This window comes from Heterocephalus glaber, unplaced genomic scaffold, assembly GCF_053883595.1.
Source record: "Heterocephalus glaber isolate CG9 unplaced genomic scaffold, H.glaber_assembly_v1.0 deba00001504, whole genome shotgun sequence".
Taxonomy (NCBI): domain Eukaryota; kingdom Metazoa; phylum Chordata; class Mammalia; order Rodentia; family Bathyergidae; genus Heterocephalus; species Heterocephalus glaber.
The window spans coordinates 72,490,939-72,501,904 of NW_028258324.1; the positions used below are offsets into that span (position 1 = coordinate 72,490,939).

Genomic DNA, 10,966 nt, shown 5'->3' on the forward strand with positions numbered 1-10,966 from the left:
CCCCAAAGCCCTCCACTGTAGGGAGACTGAGGCCACAAGAGTGGTCTGGGTCCTGTTGCCTCCAGCTTGCAGCTCTCTGCTGTGCCTTCTGTTCTGTGGGGAGCCCAGGAGGAGGAGGGTGGCACAGCAAGAAAGCCGGGCCTGGGCCAGGGATTTAGCTCAGTGGTTTCGCTGCCTGCTGCGCAAGCAAGTGCAGGGACTGGAGTTTGATCCTGGTATCATAAAAAAAAAAAAAAAGCAGCAAGAAAGCCGGTCCTGCCCTCCCCTCAGGCAAGACAGCCTGTCCTGCAGCGGCAGCGCCTTTCTGACCGGCCTGCGTTGTTGTCTGGCACCCTCTAGTGGAAGAAAAGGTGAAGGAGCAGTTGGAGGCCGCCAAGCCTGAGCCCGTCATTGAGGAAGTGGTGAGGTCCTTCCCGTCCCTCCTCCTGCTGTTCTTCCTCCCATTCTTCCCTCTGTCCCGTCTCCCCATGTCCCCGGGGCCCCTCCATCCTGATGCGCATCTCCTTCCCCCAGGACCTGGCCAACCTGGCACCCCGGAAGCCCGATTGGTGAGTGTTGCTGCAGCCAGGTGCACATGCTGGGGGCCTTGGTGCCCGACACAGGGAGGCAAGGCCGTGGTGAGCAGTGGGAACCCTCCATCCCAGGGAGACCAGACGAGGGAGGGGCAGCCACCACTTGGCCCTGCTTCCCTCTGACCCCCGATTTTCTGCAGTGCAGGGTGCCCATCTTAAGGCCCCCCTGGTCCACAGGGCTGCTCCCACTGGGCTGAGGGGGAGGGGAGGAAGGCGCTGGGGCTGGGGCTTGGGGCTGAGCATACCCTGGGCTTTATCCCTCTCCCCTGTGATTCTGAGATGGAGAACAGCACCAGCTTCGGCACTAATTAAGGAAGAAAAGCTCCGGGCGTGTGTGTCCCAGGAGGCCCAGAGCCTGTGAGACAGGCTGTTTCAGGTGGGGTGGCCAGGGCAAGTCACTTCTGTCGGTGAGCAAGGGACCAGGCCAGGAGGATGCCTGAGCACTCCTTGGCACCGTCCCCCACCCTGGGCGGGGGTGCTGTCCCCATTGCCTCAGTGGACTGGGTTGCAGAGATGAGGGTCACTAGTGTGGCCACCAGGGGGCGCAGATGCCCCCAAGCCGTCACCCCCCTCCACCTGCAGGGACCTCAAGAGAGATGTGGCCAAGAAGCTGGAGAAGCTGGAGAAGCGGACACAGCGGGCCATCGCCGAGCTGATCCGTAAGTGCGGCTGGCAGGCCGGGGTCCGGCCCTCTGGGTGGTGGCCCAAGCACAGGGCCCTTCTCCACCTCCTGTCTGCCCCCTCCCAGGTGAAAGGCTGAAGGGCCAGGAGGACAGCCTGGCCTCTGCTGTGGACGCCAGTGCTGAGCAGGAGGCCTGTGACTCCGACTGAGTGGCTGCTGCCCCTCTGCCTGCTGGGCGGAGTAGATGGCCTCGGCAGTGGGGCCATGCCAGTGTCACCCTAGGTCTTCCTGGACAACTGCAGCAGCCCTGGTGGGGCTGAGCCCCATGGCGGGGTGAGGACAGTTCCTGTCCCCAGGGTCCCTGCCACCCTGAGTGAGCACCCGTGCCTGTACATACGTCTGTGTGCTGAACTCCAGTGTCAGAAGTGGAGACAAGTAAACCCTGTGTGCAGCAGAAACCTGTGAGGTGTGTCCTGGGTGCAGTGTGTTTGGCTTCAAGACAGGGAGGCTGTGGCGGCGTTGGAGGCGAACAACTCAGGGGATGGCAGGAGGGGTGGGAGAGCCTGGGGCTGGCCTGGATCCAAGTTGCAGCGCAGTGGTGGACATCTCAAAGCACTGGGCGGCAGAGACAGGGTCTGGAGTTGCCTTAGGGCCTCCCACGGGCCTCGGCCTTGCCTAGTGTCCCATCCCAGTCCTCATGGACCCCCACACAGATGAGAAGGAAGGAGGAGACTGGGCCCTGCAGATCTCCTGGGGACCACTCCAGACTTGAGGGCCCCCTCCCCCGCCCCCAGCAGCCCCTCTCCCTGCCCAATGGACAGAGCCCTGGCCCATCTGCTAGAGGCTGACACGTGGGAGCTTTCAGGTATGGTCCGGCCCTGGCCAGGATCCTGGCTTGAGGACTCAGAGCGCCTCTGGGGGCTGACCAGAGTGACTCCTGGCTGCACTGGTCCCATGACCCCTGGAGTTCTTGTGTCTTTCAGGATGCTGCACATGAGAGTGTCCCTTAGGGTTCCTGTGCGCCTCTTGCCCAAAGCCACCCAGTGTGCTCTGCCTGGAAACTCGGTGGTGCAGCTCTGGCAGAGTGGGTGTGCACACGCAGACAATGATCAAACCCTGCAACTTAAAATCCTGCAGCTGCTCTCATGAGAAGCAGGAGCTGCAGCTTTGATTGAGGGCCAGGTGCTAGCTCCCTCCCTGAGCCGTGGCACGAGCCAGGACTGGTCTCCACAAGGAACAGGGACCACACCTGCCCACGGTGTCGGCGGCAGAGCTGCCTCCCTTTCTAAGGATGAAAGGCTGCAAGGGTTCCCTACACATCCTGGCGGCATTGGATGCACGGCTGTGGCTGTGAATGGACTCAGACACAGGGCGACCAGGAACCAGAGCGGGGTTGTCCCCAGGGCCAGATGCTCCTGAGAGGAGCACTTCTGTGCGTGCGGCAGAGAGACTGCCCTGGGAAGAAAGAGAAAAGCACACACCGCCATGTATGACAGGCTTTCAGGCAGAAATCAGAACACATGAGAAAAGCCAATGCCTTAAACAGTAGCCAGCAGCGCAGCATGGGGCGCATTTACATCCAGAGAGATTGAAATGGCAACCTCCTGTAATGAGCATTAAATGGTTTGTTATCAGAGAGGAAAGAGAGCCTGGCCCCCATAATTCAAGAACAGGAATTAGACATAAGAAAGAATTGACTAGAAATCTTGGAAATGAAGAATACAGTTATTAAACTCAGGGAATGTAAGTAGTACAACTACTATGGAAATCAGTATGGCTATTTCTCAGAAAACTAAAAATATAAATTGCATTAGACCCAGCCTTTCTCTTCTGGGTATCTTCTCAAAAGAGTTAAAGGCATCATATTACAGTGATCCATGCACACCCACATATATAGCAGCACGATTCATAATAGCTAAGTCTTGGAATTGGCCTACATATTCATCAACAGATGGATGGATCAAGAAAATGTATTTACACACAGTGGAGTATTACTCTGCCATGAAGAAGAACAAATGAGTCATTTGTAGGAAAATGGATAATATGTGAAATAAATTAGACACACAAGCTTAATTGCATAGTTTTTCTTACATGAGAAACCCCAAATATAAAGAGCAAATAAAAATATAGATAATAGGGGGCCGGGGATTTTCCTCAGTGGCATCTCCCCTGCCTCACAAGCACAAGGTTGTGAGTTCGATCCCTGAAACAAACAAAATATATATATATATATACAGAGAGAGAGAGTAGGAAGTAGGGATTTTGATCTTTGGCAAATGAGAAGGGGACCAAGCGATGGGGGAGGAGGAAGGGGAGGGAGGGGATGTGAAAGTAAATGTGTCATATACAGTGGGCCCTTGACTTAGGAACTCAGTTTGTTCCCGAGGGCTGGTTGTAACTCCAGTTGGTCAGGCTCCTCTACACAGCCTCCAAGTCTCTCTCCTGCGCACAGGCAGATCTCAGTGTCCTTAGAGAGACACTGGCCCAGGATTTCTCAGTGAAGCCCACACAGGAAAGGATGCTGTAGTGCTCCTTCCGGAACTCTTTAAGGGTTAAATCTGTACCTGAGACCATCTGGGAGCACAAGTGGCTGGAATTAGGGTTGTAACCCAAGTTGTTTGTATGTCAGGCTGGTCATAATGCGAGGGTGCACTGTACATGGACCGTCTCCCCACAAGTAAGGTAACTATTACATACTGCAAACATGTACTAATAAAAAATAAAAATTAGAAATAAATTCACTTGGAGAGTTAAGAACTAGAGTCACAGAATGGATTAATACCTGGGAAGGAAAAGCTGGGGAGGTCCAGAAGGTGGCAGTGAGAGAGGAAGAGGGTGATGAGGTAGACTTTGAGCCCATCATACTGATAGGTGTCCTATCTATATAGGTGCCGGGGCTGAGCCTCCCTTTTTAGAAAATTAAAAATATTGAATAAGTAATGCCAACAAATACTTTTTAAATGCAGCAACAAAGGGGCTGGGGATGTAGCTCAGTGGTAGAGCACCTGCCTAGCAGGCACAAAGCCCTGTTTCAATCCCCAGCATGCAAGAAGCCAAAAGCCAAAGCCAAAAACCCAAAGACCACCCACCACATCTCCACCAATTAGCTGGTAACTTAAAAGCTAGGCTCATGCAAATACTCTCACAAATTCATATGGCTGTCACCAGCCCTTGGAGTTCCAAAGGTAATGCATGTGGAGAGAGAAAAAGAAAATTTGTAAGTTCTTTAATGATTTCAAACTTCAGTCCATTTCATACCATAATCTGTAAGTCTTCTCTCCATAATGTGAATAAACACAGCAAGAATCTGGCAAGAAAGTCAAGAATCCTTGGGCAGAAATGTCACAGAAGTAGCTGGATGCCCAAGCCCAGCTTTGACAAACCAGGTGAAACAGAACTGGCTTTTGGGGTCTTCAGTGTCTAGGGTCAGGACAACCCAAACCTGTGCAAAACTGGGGGCCCAGTATGAGCCCTCCATAAAGCTGGGGCGGGGGGTGCTCCAAGGGCTTGCGAGTCTGTGAGCCTTGCCACTTCCTGGAGGAAAAGAAGGCCTTCCTTGGTCTGGGGGCATGCGCACGAGAAGGCTGGGGCCAGGGATTTAGTGTTCCCAGGATGTGGTGACCTCAGGCGCCTGATGGAAACGCAGGTCCCACACGGACAGACTTACTCATCCGGGTCCCCAAGGAATTCACACTGGTATTCAAGAAAAATGAGCAGTTGCCTAGGTGCGCAGACAGCAGCAGAAGCTGGGGTGCAGCTCAGTGGCAGAGCGCTTGCCTAGTGTGTGCGAGTCCTGAGTTCCATCCCAGCACCAGAAAAACAAAAACCCCACCAAGCTGAGAACATAAATAACGTGGTAAGCTGGGCATGGTGGCGCATGCCTGTAACCTTAGCACTCAGGAGGCTGAGGCAGGAGGATTGTGAGTTAGATCAAGGCCAGCCTGGACTACATCATGAGAACCTGTCTCGAAAAACAAAATAAGCAAAACAGACTCAGACTTACAAAGACTTCACACACTAGAGTTATCAGTTACAGAATTTTTAAATGTTTTAAAAGCTTTTTGCTTTTGTGGTACTGAGGATTGAATGAACTCAGGGTTTTTGCACTGAGCTGCAACCTCAGCCCTTTTTTAGCTTTTTTTTTTTTTTTTCCTTAAATTATTTTATTGGTACATTTTAGGTATACACTACATTTACATTTATCCTTGGGTGCTTGTACCCGTACATGATGCATCTTGGTTCTTACTTTTTCCCCATTACCTGTGCGCCCTTCACCCTTCCCCCCTTCCCTATTTACTTAGACTTTGTTTCCATTTTTTTCTTTTCTCATGATTTTTCCTTTCTGTTCTTTCCTTTCTCCTTCCCCTCCCACTTTCCCTACCCCTTTGGACCTTTTCTTCCTATTTCAGATTATCAGTTATTCATTTTAAATGTTTTAATCCTTATTTATACTTTGTTTCTCACACTAGAGATACTATTTGATATCTTTTTTTTCTGGTACCGGGGATCGAACTCAGGTCCTTGTACTTGCACAGCAGGTGGCAAAACCACCGAACTAAATTCCCTGCCCCTTACTATTCGATATTTACACATCCTTTTTTTTTTTTTTGGTACCGGGGATCAAACTTGGGACCTTGCGCTTGTGAGGCAGGCAGTGGAACCACAGAACCAAATCCCCGGCCCCATCCTTTTTAAACTTTTTCTTTTGAAACAGGGACTTGCTAAGTCACTAAGTTGCCTGGGCTGGGGTCCATCTTGTGATCCTCCTGCCTCAGCCTCCCAGGGTGCTAGGATTACAGGCATGCCTGGCTATTGTGCACGTTTTGTATGTTTATTCTAACTCAAGAAGCAAATTTAATTAAAGTTCTTTCACACCTTGTATCAGTCATCAGTTGCTGCATACAAATTACCACAAAACCCAGGGGCTTAAAATAAATGATTCTTATGTCACAGTTTCTGTGGGTCAGGAATCAGGAAGTGGCCTCTCTGGGTGGTCCTAGTATTACAGACAGCTGAGTTAGGTAGAGGTATCCTAGGCAGTCAGACAGGGCTGGGCCTCGAGGGCCTCTGTGCAGAGGATAAGAACACACCGCAGTTGTGGCTGGAGGCACATCTGTTGGAGGCCAGGCCTCAAGGTAAAGACGGAATGACCAGGCCTGCATGCCTCCTTAATAAGGATAAGATAAGTGGTATCACCTGGCCCAAGAAAGTCTAGATAGACGTCAGTCACCCATGTGGGTGACCAGGACCTCCTGATCCATCCCTTCCTAAAATGGTCGTTGTTCCTTCCATGTTCACTCGCTACATGGCCAACTTCCCCACTGGATCAGTATTACCTAAGCGGCTATACTTGTATTCTTACTCGTTAATCATAGTTTGAGCCCACGTTGTATGCACATCGTGATTTTTGTACCTACTTCGTGATTTTACTCTATAAAACTTCCTTTGGGAAGTGGGCTCGTGGCAACCCACTTTCAGATCTCCTGTCTCGGGAGCCCTCTTTTTTTTAATTTTTTGGTACTGGGGATTGAACTTGGGACCTTGCCGGAACCACTGAGCTAAATCCCCAGCCCTCAGGAACTCTCTCTTAATAAAGTTTTCCTATTCTAGGGCCGGGGATTTAGTTCAGTGGTTTCGCGGCCTGTTGCGCAGGTGCAAGGTCCCGGGTTCGATCCCCAGTACCAAAAAAAAAAAAAGTTTTCCTATTGTTGTTCACTATTTTTTTTTTTTTTGGTGCCAGGGATCGAACTCGGGTCCTTGCGTTTGCGAGGCAGGCGCCGGAACCACTGAGCTAAATCCCCGGGCCAAGTTTTCCTATTCTTAATCTCTGTTGTTCCTTAGAATTCATTCTTCAGCCGGGGATTTAGCTCAGTGGTTCCACCGCCTGCCTTGCAAGCGCAAGGACCTGAGTTCGATCCCCAGTACCAAAAAAAAAAAAAAAAAAAAAGAATTCATTCTTCAATTTTGGAAAACACGAACTCGGCGTACCTGACATCAGGTTGGGAGTTACATTTACTCCCTGTCTGTCACTCACCCGCTGGCTCTATGAGGTGCCAGACCCCCGAAGGCCCAACTGGGTGGAGGATTTGGCTCTTTCTGGAAGGCCTTTGCTCCACGCATGCAGCCCTCCGGTGGCTGGTGTGAGGTTCTCAGGCTGAGGAACTGCCTCCCAGGTGTGACCCTAGGGAGGAAGTGGGAGGGGCTTGGGGCCTTGCTGAGCCTGGCTCGGGAAGTGATGTTCTGACACATCCTGCTTGTTAGAAGCAAGTCTGTACCCGGTGTGTTGAAAAAATATGGTGAATGTTTGCCTGCCTTTTAATTTACCATGGTAAAAGACACGAATCTTCCTCACAATCCTCCCCCTCACTTCACACACACTTCCCATCCTTCCTGCCACTTCCTGCAGCAGCTCTGGAGTTCTCTTTCTTGAGAATCTTTAGTTGCACTGTCCTGGCTGCCTCGATGTCCTGAATGGATTCAAAACATTTCCCTTCCATGGTCATTTTGACTTTGGGAAGAGCCAGAGTCACGCGGTGCCAGATCCGGTGACCAAGGTGGATGAGGAGGACACACTGTAACGTTCCTTGACAGAAATTGCCTTAAAAAGTTGATCAATGAGGTGTTATAAAAAATACAGTAAATGTTTAAAAGTTTTATTACAGTAAAGGAAACCTTGCAGTTAATCTCCCTCAAAATAGCGCCCCTTGCTTTGAACACATTTATCCTATTATTCTTGGCAGTGTGTCTTTTACTGTAATAAATTTTTATGGCTATTTTTTATATTCTTAATCCAAAATATCTTCTATAAATGAGTAAAAAAAATCTTGGAAAAAAATCTTGAGCTTGGGCCAGGGATTTAGCTCAGTGGTTTCGCCGCCTGCTGTGCAAGCACAAGGACGCAAGTTTGATCCCCAGTAACAAAAAAAAAAAAAATCTTGAGCATAAGAACTGCCAACTCTGAACAGAATGAATGCATCTAATCAGAAATAAAAGTGGTCCTGAACAATACATGAAACACACTGAGCATCTAACTTTGACCTCAAGCCAAGGTCCATTGCCAGCTCTGTTGGAAAGAGGCCTCTTGCACACTGGCTCTTGGGGACAGTGGAACCCAGGGCGGGGATGGAGCCCTGGGCAGTCCTTGTTGCCCTGGAGGTTACTAAAAACACTGCTGATACAGCACAGTGTCAGCCAGCAGAACTCCTGGGGTCCACAGAACTGGAACGAAAGGAAAACTCCAACCTAGAGCTTCACAGCTGGAGAATTGTCTTACAGAATGTGTTAACACAAAACCAGGGATTTCTGCCGCCTGCAGACCCAGACTAAAAGAAAATATACTTTGGGGAAATTAAAAAGTGATCGTGGTGGTGGTTGTACTGTGAATGTGCTAGAACCCACTGAATTGTACACTTTTGGTGAGTTGAACACGTTTGCCATCCTAACACTCTGGGGGGCTGAGGCAGGAGGATCACAAGTTTGAGCACAGGCTGGGCAACTTGGTGGGACTCTGTCTCAAAATATAAAGTGCAAAAAGGGCTCAGAATACAGCTCAGTGCGAAGGTCCTGGGTTCAGGACCCTGGTACAGCAATCCTTCAGTCCATCAGTCAATTAGTGCATCCCTTTCAAACTAGCTGAGAAAAAGATGGAATAAGAAAAAGTATCCAAAGGAAGGAAGAGTGACCAAAGATAGTATGAATAAATGAATCCAGAGATGTCAGTGATTACAATTAATATTGAAAGCTACTTTCTAAATCTCGTTTCAATGTTGTGTGAGAGAAACCTAAACCCAAACAGCAAGCTCAAAAATAGAGGGACTGGGGCCGGGGATTTAGCTCAGTGATTCTGGTGCCTTCCTCGCAAGTGCAAGGTGCCAAGTTTGATCCCTGGTACCATAAAAAAAAAAAAAATGTAGAGGGACTGGGGAAGCTCTGCCAAGCACAGAATCAGCAAAAGAAAGCAGAGGTGCTCAGAGCAACAGCGGGGAAGGGAGACTCAGACACAGGTGTTCCTACTGCACAGCTGTGCTGTGGCTGAGGCCTCACGCACTGCGGACAGAGCTGAAGGAGAGGCCACCCCGAGACCCAGCGGTTGCACTGGCAGTGCCCTAGGAACAGGTGCCAAGTGCACCAGGGGACAGGGCCAGGGACGCTTGAAGTGCCGCTCAAGGTAGCACATGTGCACAGAATCAAACCAGCGTGTAGTAATGTGAAAACTGTGGTTCTTACCATGCTTTGCTCCACACCGTGAATGAGCTGTAGCCACACAGCAGCGTGGAAAAAAATGAGGCATCCAAGAGTCTGAGCCAATCGTGGGATGCTCCCCAAACTGGCAGAGTGAAACAGACTAAGGACACATGAGTGTATGGGGTTCCTCGGCCTCAGACTTGCAGTTTGCTCTGCACCAGGGCTCTTCGGTACTGATAATGTTCTTGTCTTGGTTTGAGTGATGGAAATTCATTCTACTCCTTTATACTCATTGGTCTATATGCTGTATATCACAGTTTGTTGGGTTTTTTTTTTAAGAGCAGCTTTATTATAACTGCACTTCGAATAGTGGTCTAGATTAGAACTCTGAAAGTAAAGAGAAATCATACATGCTACATGTAAAAAATAAAAAAGATTATTGACAAAGGAACAATATATACCAAAAAATAAACTTTCCTAAGTATGCCAAGGAACTGTAAGTGTCAGACCACTGAATTATCTTAAATAAGGGCAAGACAAGCACTTAGAGGCTTATGACCCTGTTTACTCTGTACTGATCTTTGCTGAGAAAATTACTAAAGGATATTCTACAGAAAGAACAGGGTGGGACCAAGAGGTGGATGTGGGAAGCAATGTTGCATGTGGCAGATAGCCACAGTCTGAGTCTATAACAAAGAGGAGGTTTAGTTTTCTTGTCAACTTCAAGGCAGTATAGTGGCTGCCTGAGGCCACCAGGTGTAAGTCCCTTCTGTCCCCCTCAGTTGCTATCCTTACCTCGCTAAGGTAGCATCTGCTGCCCTGCAGGTCTGAGCTGTGGCAGGGGGAGAAGGGAGGAGCCCAGACCAGCTGAAGAAACCATGACTCCAAGTCCCCTCCACTAGGTTTTTCCTCACTTGTGATTGGATTACTATGTCCCAGGGCCACCCCTGGCTGCAGAGCCACATGAGGAGCAAGGATGTTTTAGGCTAGGCACTTTCCCACCATGATTGAAACAGATTCTGTGGGAAGGGAGGCGGGCAGAGACCCTGGGTGCATGGCCAGGAGGGCTGCGGATTGTAGGGAGACGTATTGAGCCGAGAGACCGCTACACGCTGGACGATCGCTAACACTGAGGAATGTCTAGCGAGGCTGCCAAAAAGACAAGACAGATTATAAATATCAAGAATGAAATAAGGGTGTTATACTTCACAGACATCAAAAGGAGAGCAAGGACACTAAAGTACCAACAGCAAGTTGACCAGCAGATGAAATGAATTGATTTCTTAAAAGGATAAACTGCCACAACTCACCCAAAATGAAATAGATAATGTGAATAGCTCTGAAACTGTAAGGAAGTTGAATTTGTAACTTTGAAATCCTGAAGAAGAAATCTCCAAGCCCAAGTGTTTCACTGGAGAAATGATTTAAGATTCCTATCTTCGATTTAAGGTAACTTTATCAAAATCTCACTAAGACTTCCTTCTAGAAATAGATAAGGTTATTCTAAAACATATATGCAAACAAAGCATCTATGATAGTTAAGCAATTTTTAAACAAAGCAGGAAGAATACCTGACCCATTTCAAGAC

At 49.1% G+C, this 10,966-nt stretch overlaps 1 protein-coding gene across 4 annotated transcripts in view; it reads left to right on the forward strand.

The window, feature by feature from the left end:
- The window catches only part of Ccdc12 (coiled-coil domain containing 12), a 46,120-nt gene extending 44,463 nt beyond the window's left edge, over positions 1 to 1,657 (forward strand). For 2 of the 4 annotated variants that reach the window (XM_004834992.4, XM_087187103.1), the window contains 4 exons: positions 340 to 401; positions 514 to 548; positions 1,155 to 1,231; positions 1,321 to 1,657. In XM_004834992.4, the coding sequence (XP_004835049.1) occupies positions 340 to 401; positions 514 to 548; positions 1,155 to 1,231; positions 1,321 to 1,403 (257 nt within the window). In that variant the 3' untranslated portion in view covers positions 1,404 to 1,657. Of the gene's footprint in view, positions 1 to 270; positions 402 to 513; positions 549 to 1,154; positions 1,232 to 1,320 lie in introns of those variants that run through there. The other 2 variants (XR_015441169.1, XM_021256982.2) reach the window with 2 other exon arrangements.
- The last annotated feature ends 9,309 nt before the right edge of the window (positions 1,658 to 10,966 follow it).